The sequence below is a fragment of the Rousettus aegyptiacus genome, unplaced genomic scaffold, assembly GCF_014176215.1.
Source record: "Rousettus aegyptiacus isolate mRouAeg1 unplaced genomic scaffold, mRouAeg1.p scaffold_m13_p_16, whole genome shotgun sequence".
NCBI lineage: Eukaryota > Metazoa > Chordata > Mammalia > Chiroptera > Pteropodidae > Rousettus > Rousettus aegyptiacus.
This window is the reverse complement of record NW_023416291.1, coordinates 54,052,788-54,075,079: the sequence shown is the minus strand read 5'-3', so window position 1 is coordinate 54,075,079 and position 22,292 is coordinate 54,052,788. Positions and strand designations below refer to the sequence as shown.

Genomic DNA, 22,292 nt, shown 5'->3' with positions numbered 1-22,292 from the left:
TGAGACAGACTCAGGGTGTGCTGTGACACCCCTCTGAGCTGGGTCGGGAGAGTGCGTGCCTGGCAAACAGTAGACAGTTACTAATGCTGAGTCCTCAGCACGAGGCATGAGCAGGGGTCCCCTTTAGCCCTAGCCCACTCCAGGACGTGGACCAGGCCACTCTGTGGTCTGACCCCCTGAGCCACAAGCTGGGAGCTGGCTCATCCCGATCCCCGAATTCCCGGCACACCTGCCCTCTTCTGCTCTGCTGCTCACACTCAGTGGGGCAGGCAGGCAGGGTAAACTGAGGCACAGAAAGGGCCCTGCACAGACTTGCAGTCCAGACGGTCACATTCCCAAGGCGTAGCTGCCCTACAGGCTGCATGCCCCAGTGAGGGTGGGAGAAGGGGTGCCCAAGGGGCTCATGTGGGGGGCTCCAGCGAGGCCTTAGGAACTTTATTCTCCCTTTCCTCTTCTGGAGAATGGTGCAAAGATGCCCCTGGCGCAGACATAATGGGGAAGGGGCAAGGGGTGGGCTTATTTTGGGGTTCTCTCCCCACCAGAGGCTGGCCTTGAGATGGGGGCACCCTTTGGGGTCCGGCCTGGCTACTTTAAGCTCCCCTCCCTGACCTGCCTCTGACCCCACTGGAGGGACCACCTTGGGGTTCTCTGAGAGTGGAGGCCCCCCATTTATCCCAGTTCCCAGGGGCCCCTGGGCCTCATCTGTCTCCAGGTGGTGAGGAAGAGGAGAGCAGTCGCTCCCGCCCCCCCCCCACACACAAAGAGAAACCCCAGGGAAGGGGGGCTTGAAACAGGGGCTTCTTGGGAAGCAGACAGGAGACTCACCTGCTCTGCCTGCACCGAAGGGGACAGGGGTTCTTCAAGTGAGGGCCCCCGGCGCCTCCCACCCAGCGGTCAGAGGAAAAAAGGGCCCGAAATTGAGAGGGGCCTTTGGCCTCCCTGAAGCCAGGTGCTTTATTGTAGCGCTGGGGACACTAAGGGCCAGGTGTCACTCAGAAGCAGACCAAGGCACACACCAAACAGGCCTTGAGCCCATCCGACGACCCCTCCCGGCACCACTCCGCCCTGAGGCAGGTGGTGTGCGTGCAGAGGGAGCCCGGCTTTTGCTCCTGCGGTCGGTGGGCGCTGAGGGGTGGGACCACGTGGACTGAGGGCCCCGGGCAGCCACAAGCCCCCCACGCTCCAGCGAGGTGGACTCGGGGACGCTGGGCAGGAGGGTACCCCTCCTGACCCTGTTGGGAGAGACACGGAATCAGAGACGCCCAGAGGAAGCCCGCAGCTACACCTCGCCAGAGTGTGTCTTCGGACCCCCTCCTGCTGTCCCCGGTAAGTCCGGCCCCCGGCGGCCCCTGGGCGCAGAGGCAGGGGACCCCAGATGCCCTGAGTCTGGCCCACTCGGCCCGCCTGGCGCTCGAGGGGGCCGGGGCGGGCGGAGAGCGAGGTGGCGGGAGGCGGCGGCGAGGGGAGCGGGTAGTGGGCGGGGGCACTGACGTCAGACCCGGGCCCGGCCGCCGGCCGCCGCTCCCCCGCCACATCCTGGTGGCCGCGCTCGCAGCCGGGCCGGGCCGTGCGCCGCTCAGCCTGGCAGCCTCGCGCGCAGCCACCGGGGAGCGGGCGGGGGCCATGCAGCGGCCTTGAGCGCGCCAGGCCGGCGCGGAGGAGCGCGCGGCGGGCGGGCGGGCGGGCGGGCGGCGGAGCATGGAGCTGAGCCTGGAGAGCCTGGGGGGCCTGCACGGCGTGGCCCACGCGCAGGCGGGCGAGCTGCTGAGCCCGGGCCACGCGCGCTCGGCGGCGGCGCAGCATCGCGGCCTGGTGGCTCCCGGTCGCCCTGGCTTGGTGGCCAGCATGGCGAGCCTGCTGGACGGCGGTGGCGGCGGCGGCGCGGGTGGCGCGGGCAGCGCGGGCGGAGGCGCCGACTTCCGCGGGGAGCTGGCGGGCCCTCTGCACCCGACCATGGGCATGGCCTGCGAGGCGCCGGGCCTGGGCGGCACCTACACGACGCTCACGCCGCTGCAGCACCTGCCGCCGCTCGCGGCCGTGGCCGACAAGTTCCACCAGCACGCGGCGGCCGCGGCAGTGGCCGGGGCGCACGGCGGCCACCCGCACGCGCACCCGCACCCCGCGGCCGCGCCGCCCCCGCCGCCCCCGCCGCAGCGCTTGGCGGCCAGCGTGAGCGGCAGCTTCACCCTCATGCGCGACGAACGCGCGGCTCTCGCCTCCGTGGGCCACCTCTACGGGCCCTACGGCAAGGAGCTCCCGGCCATGGGGTCGCCGCTGTCTCCGCTGCCCAACACGCTGCCGCCCGCATTGCACGGCGCCCCGCAGCCCCCGCCGCCGCCCCCGCCGCTGGCCGCCTACGGCGCCCCGGGCCACCTGGCCGGCGACAAGCTGCTGCCCCCCGCCGCCTTCGAGCCGCACGCCGCGCTGCTGGGGCGCGCGGAGGACGCGCTGGCCCGCGGGCTGCCCGGAGGTGGCGGTTCCGGCGGCGGCAGCGCGGGCGGCGGGGGCTCCGCGGGGCTGCTTGCGCCGCTGGGCGGGCTGGCGGCGAGCGGGGCGCACGGGCCGCACGCGGGCGGCGGCGGCGGCCCTGGCGGCGGCGGCGGCGGCCCCGGAGCCGGAGCCGGAGCGGCGTCCGAGGAGATCAACACCAAGGAGGTGGCGCAGCGCATCACCGCGGAGCTGAAGCGCTACAGCATCCCGCAGGCCATCTTCGCGCAGCGCATCCTGTGCCGCTCGCAGGGCACGCTGTCCGACCTGCTGCGCAACCCCAAGCCGTGGAGCAAGCTCAAGTCCGGCCGCGAGACCTTCCGCAGGATGTGGAAGTGGCTGCAGGAGCCCGAGTTCCAACGCATGTCCGCGCTGCGCCTCGCAGGTAAGAGCGCGGCGCGCGCTGCCCGCCGCGGGCGCTGGCTCGGGGCTCGCCGGGACCAGGCCGCCCGCCTCCCCGCCCCCCAGGCCGCGGTCGTGCGCCCCTCTGGCCGGCCGGGGCTTCCGTGCGGGACGTTAGAGCATCATCAGCGACCCTGCTCGTCTGTACCGTCGCCAAAAGGGAGAAAGGAGTTGCGCCGCCTTCCCCCCATAGCGGCCCGCCCGGCCCCTCCGGGAACCGAGTGTCCGCGAGCAGCCTGCAGGGTCGCTCATCGTGGAGTGTGTGTGTGTGTGTGTGTGTGTGTGTGTGTGTGTGTGTGTGTGTGTTGGGGGAAGCCGCGCCGCTGCGGTCAGCTCGGGGTGCCACTCCCCTCCTCGCCAACAGTCCCTGTGCCTCCAGCCCCGGGGCAGACAGCCCCGACCTCGCACCGGGCGCCGGCGCGTTGGCGGCCAGGACCAGGCCGGAGCTCAGCCCAGGGCCCCAGTGCGCACATCTTTGTAGCCCGGCCTCCGCGATCGATAGCTCCCTCCCCCTCTCCGGCCGCTGGCAAAGGTCATCCGCGAGCCGGCGGGGGAGGGGCGGCCCCGGGGACCCTCGCCGCGCGGTCCAGAGGCCTTCACACGCGGCCCGTCCGCGGGGAGTCTGCTCCCGGCCTGGCGCGCGCACCCCCGCTCCCGGCGTGTGTTTCTCTCATTTCTGCCTCACCCCTGCGGGGCGACCTAGCGTCTTGTTTTTCGCTTGCTCTCCGTTTTCCTCCCGTCCCTCCTCATTCTTTCTCTCTCTTTCTGTCGGCGTCTCATTTCGGCTCCCTGGCTCCTCATCTCTGTCTCACACCGACACTCGGCTCCCTCCTCCCTCCCAGCCGACAACAGCTGGGTCCGCACCTGCCCCCGGAGAGGCGGCCTGGCCAGGCCCCCTTCTCCTGGGTGCATGTGGGGGTGCAGGACAGCTCCCCACCGTCACCGCGGGGGGCCTGGCTCGGGAGGGGGGTCCCTCCCTGGCCACGCTGGGGAGGGGGCTGCAGCCGCCCCAGCCACGGGGACAATGGCTGCCGCAGGCACCGCATCGATTGCTTCTCCGTGCGCAGGGGAGAGGGGGCTGGACGGAGTGGGCTGGGGTTCACGCCGAGCGCCCCTGGAGCAGGGAGGCGGGGGTGGGGGGCCTCGTCTGCGTCTCCTCCCAGGCAGAGGAGCTGGGAAGAGGGGGCGCGGGTTGGGGGAAACAGAGGGCCCCGGTTTCCATTCCTCCCCTCCCCCCAGGAATACTGGACAACGGAGACCCTGAAACCCGCTTGCGAGCCTCAGTTTCCCCCTCTGCAGAGGGAGGTGACTAGCTGAGCCACCTATGGGCTTCCCAGATTCTCTAACTTGGGAAATAAATTCTTCATATGTGGCAGGTGACACAGTGCATGGGGAGGTCATTGTGACATGCTAGAAATGGCACCGGGCACCTGGACGGTGTTCTCTGACAGCAGGGCTGACTCTGCCCTGCTCCCCAGGACACACGCAATGACCAGGCGTGCTCGAAGGGGGTACTCGGTCCCTCGACACATGGCTGCATCGACACGCGCCTCGGCCCGCTGTGTACAGTGTGGGCGACATCAGGTAGCAGAGGGGACCCTCCCGCGCTCCAGCCAAAGGCACACCCCGAATGCACTGGGTCTGTGTGGCACCGGTCAGGCGGGCACCACGTGGTGTCCGACAGGTTCCCACGCCGCATACATTTCGGGGACACTGTGTCCAACTTGGGTGTACCCCAAATGACACATGCCACCTTCCATTTCGCTCACTGCCACGTTACGCAGCCAACATGGCCTTTCAGTGGTATCTTGGTCGCACATTTCGGGGCCACCCAAAAGATAGGCCAGGGCCTCAAAAGGACACAGCGCAGGTGAGCAGTCCCGTGGGGGCTGCTGCTGTTGGGGGCAGTGCCAGCCTTGGCAGGCGCCCGGCCTCCAATTCCGGGCTTCCCTCCTTGCCGCCGGTATAGCTACAGACGGGGAAACTGAGGCCGGTCAGCGTCCCAGCCAGGCATCCCTGACTCGTGCGGCTCCAGCAACAGCCTTACCTCCACGAGCCTCGGTTTCCCCTTTTGGGAAGAGTCAGAATAGCAGCGCCTGGGGCAAGGGAGGGGCGAGCGCGGGGCCTGGCAGCTCTGGGTATTGGTGATAATGACCTGGGGTGGCCGGGCGTGTCCCCTGGCTCCTCCCGCCGAGGGCCCCGCCGTGACCGCACTGACCCACCCTGTCCGCGCAGCCCCTGCTCCTCCGGCTTGCCCGAGGCCTCGTCTCCGCCGCGGGGCGCAGGAGGGGACGTGAGAGGCGGCGGAGGACCTCGGGGTCATTAGGCGCCGGCCGAGAGGCCTTTAGTTCCGGTCGCTGCGCAAATGAAAAGCGGTTAAGTGGCGGCAAATCGCGGCGCTTAGGGGAGGCGGCACGCGCGTCCCCCTCCCGCAGGCGGCGCCCCGCACGCCACCGCCCCACACGCCTCCAGGGGCCCCGCTCCGCGCGTCTCGGCCAGCAGGGAGGACTCGCCGCCCTCGCTCGTCCCGGGCCCAGCGGAGGCCGCCCGCCGCCCCCGGCCTCCCCGCTGGCGCGAGGCGCGAGCGCTGCGCCCCAGGCCGGCCTGCGCGCCCCGCCGCCTCGGTGCTGTGGGGTCGGGGTCCCTCCGCGCGGAGGCCCCGAGAAAGGCATAGAGACCAGGAGGGAGGGAGACACACGCGGAGAGACAGAGACAGGTCGGCGACAACAGTGACAAAAGCAGAGACAGAAAATGAAGAGGCCAAAAGAGAAACAGAGAAAGACAGGAAGAGAGCGAGCAAGGCCGACGAAGAGACGGACGCCAGGGCGGTGAGAGCTCGGGCCTGCGGCCCCTGCGCGTGGGGTCGCTGGGCCTGGGTCTTCGCCCCTCCGCGCTCCTGGATCTGGGGCCAGCTGGGGAAAGGGGTGTCTTTTGTGTTTCTGTGAGGGACAGGTAGACCTGCAGTCCTCCGCCTCGCTGCCCTCCCCATCCCCGCCGGCCTTTTCTGTGTGCCTCAGTTTACCCATCTGGAAAGTGTGTGCATTGGAGGAGCCGGGTTCTGGGTCTGACATTCTTAGATTCTGGGACCCGCGTGTCTGGGCGAGGGGCGGGGCGTCCTACGCCTTCCCCCCGACCCCCTGGGGTGGCCTCAAACCACCCCACCCGAGGGTCTGAGGGTCCGGCAGCTTCCCCTAACCCACCTCTTCTTGGAAGCCCTCCCCGCCGCGTCTCAAACAGTAATTATGGGCGAGGGGCTGGGGGAGGGGCGGCGGGCTCCTGGGCGGGGGCGGGGCGGTCGATGAATTCGAATTACCGTCTCTAATTCATCACCGTCGCTGGGTCGATAGCTTTGGCCAGCTTCAAATATTGTTCAAATTGCAACTCCAGAGAAAAAATATTTTTTTTTTGTAACTGATCAGAAAAAAATATGTATAAAATAAAATATCAGATGGAGGTGATTGAGAGCACGGCCTTCTCCTCCTGGGCCCACGTGAGTCGGGAGCCCGGATCCCCGAGGGATGAGGGAGCCTGGCGCCCCGAAGCAAGGCAGGGGGAGAGCCAGGCTGCTGACGGGGCGGGCCCAGTGCCGGTGGTCGCCAGGGGTGGCGGCGGGTGGGCAGAGCAGGGGCTGGGGCTGGAGGGGATGGCAAAAGCCTAACCTTGAACTGCGAGGGGGCTGTGCCTCTTACAGACCCAAGCAGAGAACCCCCTGCGGGGAGCTTAGAGATGGGCCTCACCTGGGCTCAGAGGGTCCTCAGCCTCATTTTCCTCATCTGAGAAGTGGACAGAGTCAGCCGTCAGCTACCAGATCCTCGCTGAAATTACTCTAATCAACCCTCTCCCCTCCCCCCATGGACACCCTCAGGGCGCCTTCGCAGACCCTGAGCCCTAAGGCCATGTTGCTTAATCACCCCTCACACCCACTTCTTATCTTGGGGGATCCTGGTGACTGGCGGCAACCTGAGACCCAAGGAGAGTGGGCGGGGGTGCTGGAAAGGGTCTGGGGTCTGCAGGGGACACTGTAGGCTCCTACAGGGATGTGCGAAGTAGGGGCGCACTGGGTCTGGGGCCGTGTGTGTCAGAGCCATATGCGGCTCTACACGTGACTCTAGGTCCCCTCCAAACCGGCCCCTTCTCCCGGACCACAGACCTGGGTCGGGGCCGCCCCAGGACCCGGCCCAGGAGCAGTGGTTCTGGTTTCACCCCCTTCAAACAGAGGGGGAAGGGGAAAGAGGGGCCAGCTGGGGTGCCGAGCCCCACCCCTCGTCTCTCAGCCCACCAGGAACGAGAGAGACAATCATCCAGAATGACTTTTAAGCCGAGCGGGGTTATGGTGCCCACCTCGCTGCCCGACAAGCCGAGGCTGGGAGGAGGAAAGCGCTCGCCTTGCCAAAGCCACTCGCCCAGGGTGAAGCGGGGCCGGTTCCCGCGGGAAGGGCACGGACCCCGCTCCCCTCGGTAAGTGGGGTGGGGAGTGGCAGCCCCCCCTCCGCCCGCTGAGTCTGTGGAGCCGCAGGCTCGCCTTGAGATGCTTCGGCCACACTGCCTGCAAAGATGGTGACAACAGGCTGTCGGCCCAGCAGGGACAAAGGCTGGGGCACAGGGAGCTCAGGGAATTGAGGCGAGAACTGTAGCGTGGCTCTGAAAGTCACTGCAGGTCGCAATAGGTAACTGGTCGGGTGACCTCGGGAGAGTGGATAGTGGGGGCCGGGGAGGCCTGTGCTTCTCCTGTGGGCTCCTCTGTGGGTGCAGGATTATGAGCCCCCGTGAACCCCCCAGGTTCCACCAGAGACCCTCGGGGACGGCTGTGGGGATCATCTCAACTCCCTTCCAGCCACCTCCAAGCCACCAGGACTGCACCCCCCGCACCCTGCTTTTCCTGGTGAACCACCCCCTCCTGGAAGCCACCGTCAGGGTGAGCCCAGCCAGCCTCCGAGATCCCACCTGCCTGAGAGACACAGATGGTCAACCCACTTCACACATAAGCACATGAGTGAGCCCGGGGTTGTCGCTGGCAGGTCAAGTGGCTGGAGCCACCCTTTCACTCCTTTATTCCGAAGACTCAAAATCTTGTAACTGACCAAAACCAGGCCATCCTCATCCTAATCTCTCTTCCACTCCTGTGTTTCTTCCCCATCAACCATCACCACTCTAGTCTAAGAGAGTCATCTTCTGCCGCAGCCTCCTCCTCGCTGGTCTCCAGGCTCCTCCGCTCTCACTGCTGGTGTCCTCTCCTGCGGAGCTGCTGGGGGCTTTTTCGTGTCACTCTGGGGTCCCTCCCTCCTCTGCTTAGCTCCCTGACACGTGGCTCTCAGAGGCCTTAAGACGTGGAGGAAGCTGCTGCCCCCAGGCCCTAACTTCCTGTCGGGTGGAACTGGAGGACCGGCTGGGAGGTGGGAGCCCCGAGCTGCTGGAAGGTTCGAGGCTGGGCGCCTGCGGGGGGCCTGACTCCCTGCATGTAGCGGCCAGCCCAGCTTAATCAGGGGAACTCATGCTGTTTGGATCGTTTTTAATTAAACATGGCCCTTGATCAAGGAGGCCTGTGGTAACGGGGGAGGGGCGAGGCCGGGCTGAGAGGCCCAGGCGACCTTGGCCGGGCCGCAGGACACCCGCGGTCTCAGCTTCCCCTCTGCCGAGGGGTCGTCGATGCAGACCCTCCTGCCCCTGGATTCTGGCCGGGTGGGCAGATGCGGGGGAGGTGGAGGGCCCCTCAGACCTACAGAGTCACACACACAAAGCCACAGATTCACAGCAGATGGAAACGGGGTCATGGAGAGGGGTCCATGACCGGCGACACAGTGTAGAACAATTGGACACAGGCGGCGGCCCCCACGTTCACACCGCGACAAGTGCGGGCGGACTCCCGCTCAGGACCCGCTTGTGCCCCCCGCCGTGTCTGGGGTGCTCCGGGCCGCTCGCGTCTCGGGACAGCAGGAAGAACCCCCTGGGACTGTCTCGGAGCCGTGCGCTGGCGGCTGGAAGCCGCCCACGCGCCTCTCCCCTGCCTCCGGGCAGGTCCCATCTGAGTACTTCCTAGAGGTGGGGGCGTGAGAGAGGATGAATCTGTCCACAGCGACGGGGCAGTGGCGTGGGTAGGGGACCTGGTTCCGGGTGGCCGAGTCCGCGCGTCTCCAAGCGGCCTTGCGCGCGCGCGCGGCTGGGGGCGGATGTCGGTGGTCGGTTTCCCTCACCAGGCGAACGCTGCCCCGCAGTGCCAGGGCGGCAAGCCGCGGAGTCCGGCCAGGGCAGGTCCTCCCCACACCCGCCTAACCGCGCAATTATCGGGGTGCAGCGGCTCCCTGCGGCCCAGGAGGACCTGGGCGCATGCAGCTGGGCGTAAGGGCACCCGGGCCCTTGGCCTGCACAGCAGCGGCCTGGGGTCTCCGGGTCGTGCGCGCGCCCAATGAGACAGCGCCGCCCGCAGCAGGCTTCCCGCATCGCGCCGCGGAGGCCCGGGGCGCGGTGGGGGGAACCACAGCGGGAAACCACAGCGCGCCCCCGGGCGAGCCGCCTTGGGGCTGGTGTCCCTCCGGGCTGAACGCCCCGGGGAAGCGGCGGTTTGGGTGCGCTGGGCCGTCCGCCCCGGAGCATCGGGGTCACAGTGCCCGGGGCGCAGACCGCGAAAGCGGGCTCTGCGGGGTGGCGGGCGGCGGCCCAGGCCGGTGACCGTGGGCAGCGCGCCTCAGCGCCGCCTCCGTAGCCCCAAATGGAGACGGGGATCCCCAGCCCAGAGGGAGCAGGAGGTGGGCAGAGAACAAGGCTCCTTCCTGTGCGCGGCGGGAGCAGCGCAAAGCACCCCCCCACCCCTGTCCCCCCTCCCGTGCGTCCTGCTCCCTAAAAATGCTCGAACGTGTCCTTAACAGTGCGCACATTCGCCGGCTCCAGACTTAAACGGAAGGAACAGCAGCGCGTCCTCGTCCCCTCCGTCCCGCGAACCCCTCTCTATTTCTGCCTCTGGAGGTTGCATTGAACCCCCGCCTGCAGGGGCACGTTCTTTTCCTTTTTTTAAAAAAAGGGGGAACCCCCAGAGCGCGTCGGGTCCGGTTCCCTCCTGACTCTGGAACATTCCTTGTCAGAAAAGGCCTCCTCGGGGCCGCTCGTGCGGCCCGTGGAATTCTCTCTGGCCATTTCCTTCTTCTCTCCCCGCCCCGCGACGGTTCGCGGTCGCCGCGCGCTGCGGCGATGGGGCGGACCTGTGCGCGCCTGAGTTTATCTGTGAATTTGTTTCTCTGCCCGCCCCGGCCTTTGCAGCCCAGTTGGCCTAGCTCGGCTCTTTGCCTTATCACCAGTTCCTTTCCTGTCATCTTTTTCAAATCCATTTCCAGCTGCCCGCCGCTGCGACTTCTCGACGCTCTTAAAAAACAAAAGCTGCGTGTGTTTGTGCGTGTCTGTGTGCGTGTGCCGGTGTGCCTGATTGCAGGTGGGGGGGGTGGTCTCAGAGGCTGAAGGTCGCAGCCTGAGAGCTTACCCCGGACACTGGGTCCCCCACTCCTGGGGGTGCAACCTCCAGATGGAGCCCCTGGGCGGGGCGGCCCCCGAGTCTGGTGGAAACGCTCATTTCCCTGATAAGTCTTTGAAAGGCTCAGAACTAATTTGAAAATGCGGCCATTAAAATCCCATCAGGGGGAGAGTAGGGGAGGCCAGGGGCTCCCAGGGCTGGGCGCCGGCCAAGGTGGAGCAGAGGCTGGGGAGGGGAGGTGCAGGCCAGGCGGGCAGGGGAGAGGCGAGGTGGTGGGGACAGATGAGACTCTCCTGAGGCCTCTGAGGGTCCTCGTCTGAGGGCAGCGGCCTGGCTCAGCACCAACTCTGTCCCCCTTACCACGGGACCCCTCGGGGGCGCAGGGTGTGGACAAAGAGGGGTGACATCTGTAGTGCTCCGGGCCCCGCTCCGCATGCTCACCATGTCACCCTGGGCAAGTCACCCGCCTGCTCTGGCCTCGGGGAGGCCGGCAGGGGATGCTCAGGGCAGCTCCACCCCGTGGGGGACAAGCCACCAAGGTGGAGACTTCAGTGTTCCCCACATCTGGGGCTGGGCAGCTGGTGGCCAGGGGTGGGACTCGTCGCCAAGGAAACCAGTCATCATCCCAGCCGGAGACTGGGCTCCGTATTGAATTGTCTGCTCCGAGAAGCTGGAGCTGAGCACAGGAGGTGGCCGGAGGGGAGGGGACAGCCTGCTCCAGCTCTCGCTCCCACACCCCAATCCAGTGCCCAGGTGGACAGACTCTGACGCACGGGGAGGGGGCAGACAAGGGTGCCTGCTTGTTGACAGTCACTCAGGCGCCCCCCTCGCCAGATTCTGGGGTCATCATCCTGCCCGTTGTCCTTCCCTGTCAAATGCAGCCTTCATGGGGGAGGGGCTGCCCTCCTGGTGTCGGTCTGGCCCAGGCCCCGCTCCTCTCCTGGGCTCCATCATTCCCTGGCCCCCACCGTCCTGGGCGGCTAGGCTCCGTCCCCAGCTCCACCCTCCATGTCCCCATGCAGAGGCCTCCCCAGGCCCAGCCCGTTCACCTCTTTCCTTCCCCCCAAATGCCCCACCTAGACGGCACCTCCTTCCCCCACACCCCAGGACAGCATGAGCAGCCCTGTTCGGGAACCAAGTCGTCGTCCACTGTCATTCATCTCTGTGATTATGGGAGCAACATGGCTCCCACTCCAGACTGGCTCCGTGAAGCAGGTGCTGCGTCTGTCCAGCCCACGGCTGTCCCCAGCAGCACCCCGTGTACAAGGCACACAGCAGGTGCTTGACAACTGCATGCGGAAGGGAGGGAGGGGGAGGGGTTGCCAGGTCTGTTGCTGCTCAGCTCTCCCGACCTCCGCACAGGAGGGCCATCGTCACTCCCACTTACACACGGGACGTCAGGGGCGTGGGGCTCTGCACACTTGATAAATCAGGAAACCGGTGTCCACAGAGTGTGCGTTCAAAGCCACTTGGTCCGCAGAGCCTGGGCCTGGTGTCCCTGCTGACCCTCAACGGCGGGGCTGGGTGTGCGGACAGCCACCACCGGCCTCCGGGAGCCGTCCTGGGGAGTCTGCCTCCCCAGGCTCAGACGCAGCGGGCTTTCCCTGGGACACCACCCACACCCACTGTCACACCCAGCTGTGTCCCTGCATGTGGCAGTCTCCCGTCTCACCTCCACACTGTGTCCCCAAGGCCAGCTACAAGCGAACGTCACCCTGAGCTCTGCTGGCTCCTGGGTCTTCCCCCACGAGCAGCCAGGGCCTCTCCCTGCCACTGCCACCCGCCCACCCTGGGCCCCAGGCCGCTGCCCACCTCTCCCGCCAGCATGGCCCTTGCTACCCTGATAGGGTGTCCCAGTGACGCACGTGCTCACACGTGTGTGGACACCCCCACTGTACCAAGGCACACCTCACAGACCACCCTCCCGGGCCCTACCGCAGCCCACCCAGGCACACCCAGTGGAGAGGGAGGACCCTCTGCTAGACCTGCGCACAGTCAGCCCGCTCAGGAGCAGGGAGAGGAGAGGACACAGAGAAACAGGACAGGGCAGGGGGAAACAGGGCAGGGAAGAGAGGAGGGGAGGGGGAGGGGAGGGGGAGGGGGAAAGGGGGACAGGGAAGGGGAAGGAGGCCAGGTGTCAGTCAGAAGACTCCAGCCCGCTCCGGTGGGCACCTGGTTCTGTCCAAGCCACTGAGGAGTGACCCAGTTCAGCCCCCAGCTGCTCTGTCTCTGGTAGGGGACGGAGTGCTCCCTGCTGAGGGTGCTCCCAGGAGTCCCGCTGGCCCTCCAGGGCTGTGGCTGGACAATGACAGACGCTGGGTCTCCCCGTCGGGGTCTTCGAGCCTGGGCTAGCTGCCTCCTGTGGACCCCTTGTGCTGGGCAACAAAGGGGTCTCAGGCCCTGGCCCGGCCCCAGGGGTCAGGGCTGGGGGTCCCCGGGGAGGGAGCCGGGCTGTGTTGGCGTGCGCGGAAGCGCTTCCTGCAGAAGGGCCCCTCTTCAGGCCTCGGACGCATGCGTAGGGTTCTCTGTCTCTGGCAGCCCAGGTGCTGCTCCCGGCCTCGGGTTCTCCATCCCGCCCCCTCCAGGAAGACCTCCGGAGGGGTGCTGAGGCTTGAGGTGCTGAGAGGGGAGAAGTTCCGTGTCCCCCCAGCAACTGGGAATCAGAGCTGGGCTCTTCCCAGGGCCCACTGGGGGGCGGGGCTTCATCCCAGCCCCGCCATAGGATTGAGGAGGCTCCTGGCTAAACCCCTCTCCGCAGCCCGACAAGATAGAGACCATGATTCAGATCATTTTCCAGTTATGGAAACTGAGGCTCAGAGGGCGAACACCCTCATCTGGAACCTGAGGGCCCCCGGATTCACCTCCCTTTGCCCCCACCTGGACGTGGACGGGCGGCTCCGCCCCTCCTACCTGGGCTGGCGCGGGACGGCTGCCCTCTGCCGGTTGCGGCGGGAACCGCGGCCCAGACGCTGCAGACGCCCCCGTTAGCGCCTGTTAGGCGCCCCGTGAGCGGGCTGGCTTGGGAATGAGGTCTCCGTCTCTTCTGAGTTGCCTTTGATCTCCTCCCAGGGCCTCTGGGGACCCCCGCCCCGAGTCAGCCCCAGACCCTGCCCACGTCTGCAGTCCAGAAGGAGACAGGCGGCGCTGGGGCACCGGGACGGGCGTCTCGCATAGTTGGTCTTAGAATCAGCGTGTCAGTCCCTGAGGTCGTCGAGGGTGGGTGGGAGAGAAAGTTGGGGCCCAGACCCTCACTCGAAGGGCCCCTGGACAGGGTGGGCGAATCGTCGTAAGTGCTGTGGGCACCGAGGGGAGGGTGGCAGAGGTGCCGGCGCACGTGACAGTAGGTAGATGGTGGAGGTGGGAAGGAGGGCGACGGGCGACGCAGGGGAGGCGACAGCGGTGGTGGTGGAGGAAGCGCGAGGGGAGCAGGCGACGGGCACAGAGGCGGCGCCGATGTGGCGGCGGAGGCGCTGCTGTTGGTAGAGGCGACTCAGCACAGGGGCCGGGATGGTGGACGGGCGGCGGCGGCGGCGCAGGAGCTGGGGATGGCGTCGGCGGCTGCGCAGGTGGCGGTCCCCAGTGGAGGTAGCAGCGGCAGCCCATTCTGAGGCTGGCATGGCGCCATGGGCAAGTTCAGGGCTTCGGGTGCCAGCTGCGTCCCCCCCGGTCGGTCCTTCTCTCCCAGCCTCAATGTTCACTTTGGTAAAAGGGGCTCATACCCACCGCCTCTCCCCCTCCTGGGGCTGCCCTGGGTGGCACAGGGACTGCCATGGTCTCCAGGGCCAGTGAGAGTGGTCTACCGATGGGGGACATTTGGGCCGTCACGCCCGGCCTGGGGCTGTGGGCAGGGGGCTCCAGGCCCGACTTCCAGGGACTGGGGGATGGAAAGGATGACAAAAGCTGCTCCGGTAAACAGCTCCGGCTGCAGCCCGGATCGATTGGGGCTGTGAGGAGCTGTAATTAGATTGAACGCCGGGAAGGGGTGGGGACGAGCGGAGCCCCTTTTTGCTGCAATCGACAAAACACGAATTTTTTTCACGACTCTGCTTCCCTCAGCCCCTCCCCCAGCCTCTGCCTGGGGGCTGCCCACTGGGCATTTGATTGGAGAAGGGGAGACGGATAGGAAAGAAAGGGGTGACCCCCATCTCATCCCCTTCCCCTTCTGGGCCAGTCAACCCTGATACAGGTCTGTCCCCTGCCGGGCTTGCCGGCCAGCCCCGGGTGAGGGGCTTTCTCCGAGCACCTAAGAAGAAGAATCCCTGCCTTTGGAATTATCACAGGGTAAAAAAAAAAAAAAAAAATAGGACACATGTCAAGATCTTGTGAGCTCCCCTCATGCGGAGTGGTCACATCTCTGTCCCTACAGTGCATGTGTGATGAATCCATGAGCGAATTGTTAAGCGAGTGAATAAATGAGTGAACAAATGAATCTAGAGTTACAATGCCTGAGTGAGAAGGGGCTCCATTGGAATTTGAAGTCTTGGGGCTGAATTTTGACTCTCCCTCCTCCCACCCCCAGCCTCACTGCCGCAGACCCATTCTTTCTTCAAAAGAATGAGGACCTGGCCCACTCTTGGGACCCAAGTTCCAAGGAGATAGGAGGTCAAGGCGGTTCCTTGTGTTTCTCTCTGAAGTTTCTTTACGCAGATGAAATGTGAACATATCTTTCTGCTCCTCTGTTTTGTATACAGGAGGCTGCTTGGTACCCCATTCATGCCCTGAGTTGGCCTCACCATTTTTCCATGTCTGTACCACACCCTCTCTCTCTATCAACTTCTCAGTACAGTTACAAATACACTGTTTTGCCCAAATCAATATTCAGTGTTGACATTATTATGATTTCAGAGACCATCATCCACAGCTGAGCCGCATGGAGTCCTGGGATTGCATTTCCTTTCCCTTACAACTGTCTGTTTTTCCAGGAGTTCATAGTTGCCTATCATGAATTCTTCCCACACTCCCCAGCAAAATACAAAACCAACTCAATAGGATTTTCCCACACATATTAGGTCATCTCACCTTTGCACCTCCCTTGGTGCTCCTGCTTTAATCTGCCCTCCATGACCTTGGTGCCTTTGTCTTGCTGTCTTCAAGGTCCTCCCCTTCTCATTTGGGGGACCTCTTTTCCCTTTCTCCTAGGTCAAAACACATTTTTTGAATTCCACTTTCCTTTTTTGATTTACATTCTCATTTTGATGGAACAGTTCCTGCAGTAGCTTTCTCAGAAAGGGTGAATGGAAGTCAACTTTTGGAAACTTTGACTGTGTGACTATAGCTGTATTTCACTTTCAAGCTCAATGTTCAGCCAGGCATACAATTCTAGGCAAACGTAATCGTTCCTCAGATTTTTAAAGGCATCGCTCCACTATCTCCTAGTTTTCGAGAAGCCCAAAACTACTCTGATTCTTAGTCCGTCATATGACATCTGGCTTTCCTCTCTGGAGGCTTTCATGATCTTCTATTTTCTCTGGGTCACTGAAATTTCACAAGGAGGAGCTTCAGGGGATGTCTTCTTTCATTCCTTCGGCTGAGCACTTCATGGGCTCTTTTCAACTGGACTCTCATGCCCTTCAATCTCACATTCTTTTTTTCATTATTTGACAGTCCCCTCCTCTAGTTTTGGATTGCCTCTTGACCGAACCTGCTCACTTCATCTTCTAACTTTGTTATCATCATTCTCTCACTTTCCATCTCTGCATCTGCTTCGTTCTGTTTTCGGGGACATTTCCTTAACTTTACGTTCGAATCCTTACATTGACTCTATTTGCACTATTATAGTATATTTTAAATTCGAACACATCTTCTGACCCTTTCGTTGTCCTTTTTATTGAACGGCATTCTGTTCCTGTTTCATGGGTCAGGAATTTTTCTCGTACCCCTCCGAGAACATTAAGTATAGCTTTGCCCGATCCGTCTGTTTGTTCTGAGGTCACCATCCCCCTCGCCTCCTACCATTTTTCTTGCTTGTTCCCTTTGTCTGTCTGCCTCCCTGTCTGTCCCTCTCTCATTAGAGTCTTTTCTAAAATGCCCAGTAACCTCCAGCCGTCACTCTTCTTTAATCGTAAAACCCGAGACAGCCGATGAGAAGAACTTCGCGACAGGGAGGGAAGCGGTGCATCGGGTCACACGGGAGAACCTGTTGTCCCTGGGAAGTGAGCCGCAGCAGAGGGGACATTTATCTATTTTCACGAATGTGTACGGATATCGATCTGACATGCCATCTGGTTCAGACTGTTCCAGAACCAAAAAAAGCCGGCTCAGTGTGGGGTCCCAGCGGGCCACCGGGGCTGGCAGTGAGGATCAGCTAGTGCAGCCTGCACCACTGGTCACTTCTGGGGAAGTAGCTGGGGACAGGAGGTTCACGGGGAGGCATGACAGGGCAGGCTTTCCGGCACCCACAGCCCCGACTAGTAGGTATGTGGCAGAGAAACTGAGTGAGTTCGCTCTGATGCCACGAGCCTCCCCCAGGGTGACCCACCCGGCTGATGAAGCCCATCTTTTCCACCCACTGGCCTCCGCTGCACTGGGGGTCTACTTCGGAGCTGGGGGGGAGACCGAGACCAGGGGCCAGCCCTGCTCCGCCACCCGTGCCGCCGCCGTTACCCCTTGCAGGGGTCTGCCAGCCATGGGGCAGCCTCCTGCGGCTCTCCCTGCTCCGCGCCAGCCGGCCCTGGGAAAGGGGGGTCGGTGGTCCGGCAGCCCCCACATGCCCCCAGCTCCAGAGGGCTGGACACTTGAGCGAGGCCAAGTCTGGGTCCCAGCCTGCTGATGGGGGCGGGGTGGGGGTCTCAGATACTGGAATCGTGATGGTCCCTAAGGTGGTCAGGCCTCAGAAGGCAGCCCAGGGGAGGAAGCGTGGACTGTCACCACCCTTAGAGAACGTGGTTGCCCCACTGTTCCTGGGGGAGGCTACTGTGGTATGTGAGGCACCCCGAGGACTTATGAATTAGCCGCCTCTTTCGCCCACCCACGCTGAGCCAGATAACTCCCAGGTAGCGTTCCCATGTCATTTCCCGCAACTCCCCCCAGGCGCGAGCTGCGTCGGAGAGCGGGGAGGGCCCCCAGCACCAGCTGCTGTCCTCTTTGGGGTGGGGAGCTTTCCGCGGGGGTGGGGCGGGACGCTTGGGGATATGAGGCTGGGGAGGGGGCTGGAGGGCGGTGACCACGCCTGTGGAGGCGTCTCATGCTGTGTCTCCTTCTCTGTCCCCCCACCCGCCCTATCTGTATGTCCGGTGTCTCTGTCTCCTCGCCCACGACCGTCTGCCCTCTCTCTCTCTCTCTCTCTCTCTCTCTCCATTTCTGACTCTCTACCGCCTTCTCGCTGCCCCCCCATCTCTGCCGTGTCACCCGTCTCACCGACATTTCTCTGTCTGTTTCGGCCCTGTCCCCCTGCTGTCTCTCCACCTCTCCGTATTTCCGTGCGCTCGGCTGTGTCGTCTGTCCCGCGCTGCCTGTCCCCGCCCGCCCGGCCTCGCGGTGGCGCTGTGTCCCGCTCGCCCGGCCGCCCGCGCGCCGCCGCTCGCCCGCAGCCTGCAAGCGCAAGGAGCAGGAGCAGCAGAAGGAGCGCGCGCTGCAGCCCAAGAAGCAGCGCCTGGTGTTCACCGACCTGCAGCGGCGCACGCTGATCGCCATCTTCAAGGAGAACAAGCGGCCGTCCAAGGAAATGCAGGTCACCATCTCGCAGCAGCTCGGCCTCGAGCTCAACACCGTCAGCAACTTCTTCATGAACGCGCGGCGCCGCTGCATGAACCGCTGGGCCGAGGAGCCCGGCGCGGCCCCCGGGGGCCCCGCCGGCGCCGCCACCTTCTCCAAGGCCTGAGGCGCCCGGGGCCCGCGCCCTCCTTGCCTCCGCGGCCTGGGCGCGGCCCCCCCACCCCCACGCCTCCCACCCCGCCCTGCCGGCCCGGAGACCCGCCCCAGGGGGCGCCTGGAGAGGATGCAGTCCGGGCCCCCCACACCCAGGAAGGGGGCGCAGCACACGACCCCAGCCCAAGTGCACAAGAAGGGCCCCCTCCTTCCTCCGTCCCACCCCTCCAGGCCAAAAGGAAGCCCTCCGCCCTACCCCAGAGGGGGAGGGGAGGCAGAAAGGGGCTCCCCAGCTCCCTCTCAATTCAGGGCACGCAGAGGCCCCTGGAAAACCAGGGCTCACCGTGTCCTCCCAAAAGCGGGTCAAGAAGCACATACTGGAAATATAACCGGGTATTTAAGAAAAAAAGACATTTTAAGAATAACCCCTCCTTCGCCGCCCCCGCCCCACAGAGGGAGGCGGGAGGAGCCTTCCTCCCACACGTCCTCTCGCAGGGACCCTTCCCCGAGAACTCCGCATCCCCCAGAGCCCCTCCCCACGCCGAGACCACCCCCGTCCGCCGGCAGAACGGCCCCGCGGCCGAGGACCCAGCTGCGCCTCCAGGCGGCCAGGATTGCTTGTGCCAAGAATCGCCTGCCTTAACGTGTGGGGGCGGGGGGCCCGCGGCGGGGCCGCCGGGCGCCCGCAGGCGAGCGCCCCCTCCCGGACAGGAGTGGGTGGCCCGCTCGAACGGGCGGGCGGACGCCAGACGCCGCCCCTCCTCCCCGCCCCCCACCCCGCCGTCAGTTCACTTTCGCTTTAGGCACCTTGATGAATGACACGCTGGGAAAGGCAGACCCCAGAACGCAGAAGACGTCCAGATTCCACCGAGAATTCCACAGACCCGGAAAGAGCACCGGAGCCCCCCGCCCCCCCCCGCCCCCAGAGTCCCTGCATGCTGGGGTCACTGCGTTGCTGTCTACTTTTGGAACCTTCTGGAAGTCACCGAACACCTCCTAGCGCTGGGGGGGTGCTGCTCTGAGCCCGAAGGGGTGGCAGGGGTGAATCTGCGCTTCCTGTCTCTCTCCTCAGAGAAGGTGGAATCTGCTTGCTCCGTTTTTTGCCAAAAAAAAAATTTTAAAATGACAAGGGGGTAGGAAGGGTCAAAATGAAGATGAGCGCCCCCCACACACACCTCCCCTGCTCATCTGGTCCGGGCGACCTCCGAGACTGGCCAGCAGCTGGGTCCCAAGAGCCCGCCTCCTCCCGACTTCAAGATCTGGAGGTTAGAAGGAAGCTCCCCCCAACCCCATCCCCTCGCCGCCTCCCAGGGAGGTGGCCTCCCCCCGCCGCCCCCCCCCCACCTCGGGAATGCAAGAGACATTTCTAGTGAAATGCCCCTCCCCTCCCCCAGGTAAAGGCTACCTCACTCAAACGTTTATGTCTGTGATTGGAAAAATCACGTCTGATACCAAAGATTACCCCCCCCCCAAGGACCTGTGCTGGATGCTAGAATTCCCTCGCCCCCCACCCCAGGTGTGCGCAAAGGCCTGCCCTCCAGGCACGCCGCCCCCCACCAGAGAGAGAATGAGAGAGAGAGAGAGAAAGAGAGAGAGAGAGAGAGAGAGGGCGGGAGAGGGCGAGAGAGGATAGTGAGGTCGATGAGTGCCTTTTTCTTGAACCAAAGATGTGTGTGAAATGTTCTCTCGTCCTTATCGACTCGCTATTGTCTGGGCTTTTTAAGCAACTGGATCTGAGTGATGCTTCTACAACCTCGGGTGTTGGGACATTATCCCAAGAGTCCCCATTCCTGCTCAGTGACCGTCCCTGCCCCCGAACACAGGATCGTGACCCCTTCCTTCCACCCGTCTGTCCCAAACACGTCCTGGTAACTCCTGGGCCCCGCTGGCCAGAGCGCCTGCCGCGGGGGACAGTGATTCTCAGATGCTCTCTGCTGGGCAGGTCACTCACTCTTTCCCCAAGGGTCAGAGGCCAGGCCCTCCTGTTTTGTCCCCTGCTGGACATTTAGGAATTTCCTTGGGGTCCTTTCGGTTGTAGAACATTCTAGCTACGGTCAACTGTGGTCAGATGGGGTCACGGAGGCGTCCCCATTCCTGCGATCCTAACACCTTATCACACACGTGTGCACGCGCACACACACACCAGCTCCCGGACCCCCTTCCCCGCTCGGCCAGCCCCTCTTCCAGCAGGCCCATGCCCACCCTCTCCCTGGGCCCCTGTGGGCACCCCCCCCACCTGTCCCCAGCACCCACCCGGTTGTCACAAACCAAAGACCATTCTCCACGCAGGGAGCGAAACCTCCAGCACAGCTCCTTTGAGCCTTTGACAATTTTCTCTGAAATACCTCAAAATATTTAATGTATAGTTTATGTGATTAAAAAAAAAAATCCTTAGCTAGTTTTTGGAATACGTGACTTGAAGCTTTATACCGTTAAATTATAATTTTGCAGACGATGGTATGTCATTTCTTTGACGAGTTCCGTGGGAGACATATTGAATGTCGGGACAGCGAAAGCTGGGCGCGGGTCAGAGGCAAAGGCAGAGGAGAGCGGGAGCGAGATGGAGGGCCGAGGACCGGGCGTTCGCAGATGTCTTAAACGGGTCCTTTAGGAGAGGGAGGGAGAGAGAGAGGGACACCTTTGTGTTCTCCGGCGTGTTGTTTCTTGTTTTTGGAGTCGTGTCTTATAAGAGTATTTATTATTCTATGTGTTGTGTTCAAATGTAATTTAAGAAAAAAAAGGAGGAAAAATGGGGAAAAAAGACGCAATGGAATTTGATTTGATGCATGACTAATGTACTCTTTCTGGATGATACTGTGCTAAGTGGGGGGGGGTGGGGGGCGGGACGGGCGCGGGCGAGCCCCAGTCCGTGTGCATCCTTGTGTTTCCCGGGGTCCTGCTGTTCGGGCCCCTGTGCGCTGCTCTGTTAATGTCCCCCCTTTCCGAGTGTCTGTGTCCGGCCAGTGGGAGGCGGGGAGGGAAGAAGCGGAGGCTGGACCGCGGGGCCTGAGCGCCCAGACGGGGACCCCGCCTGCCGGCGCCCCCATGCCGCCCGCCCGCGCCTGCAAGGCCTCCTGTCCCCGGTCCCTGGGCGCAGGCGGCTGTCACCGCCACCGTGGGCCCCTGTCGGCTTCGCGTTAGCATGGATCCCTAAGTGTCTTGTTCAGAGGAGAGAGACAATCAGTTCGAGTCTTGTCGCCCAGGGTGGTAGGGGGCTGAGACCCAAACAACCCTCCCGAGACAGGCACCAGCAGGCCTCGCTCCAGACACCTCGGCCTCCAGCCCTGGGCTGGGCCTGAGTTCACCTTCCTGTCCCTCCTGGGAGGTCCGTTTCTGACGAGCCCCCCTCCCAGCCCCTGCTGGGACCCTGGAAAACAGAGAGGCTCCAAAAATCATGAGGGGGGATCTGGACGGTCTCCCTGCCTATGACTCCACTTCTACCACGAGGCCCCATGCCCTCCCCCCAGGGGAAAGCCCACCTTCCAGGGCCGGACCCAGGAAGGGGGGCCCTACGCTCTGACGGCCAGAGGCCCCAGTCTGGGGTTGGGAGCAGGGGCCGTAGGCTACGCCCACCCATAATGGGGGCAGGTGGGTAAGTCCCAGGGCCCCTGCCACCCTGTCCCCCCCACCACCACCACCACAGCGGCCACTGCAGCTTCGCCCCAAGCGGTTCGAGCCGCACCAGCTCTTCAGGTCCTGGGCTCCCCCTGTGGCCTGGGCACCCCCCTCACACAACGTGAGAGGCGACAGAAGCCCTCTTACCCCACCCCCGGGGCCACAGGCTTATAGTTTCATCCGTCTTTGTTAACCATTGCTGTGCTGGATTTGTTGTTTTGTTTTTCTCCAATAAATTATTTTCTAGTCACTCACTGGGGGGCGTGTGTGTTGGCTGGGGAGTGGGTGCAGTCGGGGGAGGAAAGGGGCTCGCCCAGCCCAAAGATGGGCAAAGGGAGGGGCTGGGGGAGGAGATAGCCCATCCCACCACTCCTCGCCCCGCCCCGCCGCGGGCCACCCTCTGCGTCCTGGGCATCCAGCCCTCGCGGGTCCGCCTTCCACGGGAACTGTTAAGAGTGGGAGGGAGAACTCACGCCTCATGATCAACGTCTTGTGGGGACAGGTGGCTGAGGCGTCACTGCCT

At 63.9% G+C, this 22,292-nt stretch overlaps 1 protein-coding gene across 1 annotated transcript; it reads left to right on the top strand.

The window, feature by feature from the left end:
* The first annotated feature begins 1,698 nt into the window (after positions 1–1,698).
* Positions 1,699–18,167, top strand: ONECUT3 (one cut homeobox 3). The gene is made up of 2 exons (XM_016122680.2): positions 1,699–2,872; positions 17,878–18,167. Exons 1-2 carry the CDS (start codon positions 1,699–1,701, stop codon positions 18,165–18,167), a joined length of 1,464 nt encoding a protein of 487 aa, XP_015978166.2.
* Positions 18,168–22,292: the final 4,125 nt, after the last annotated feature.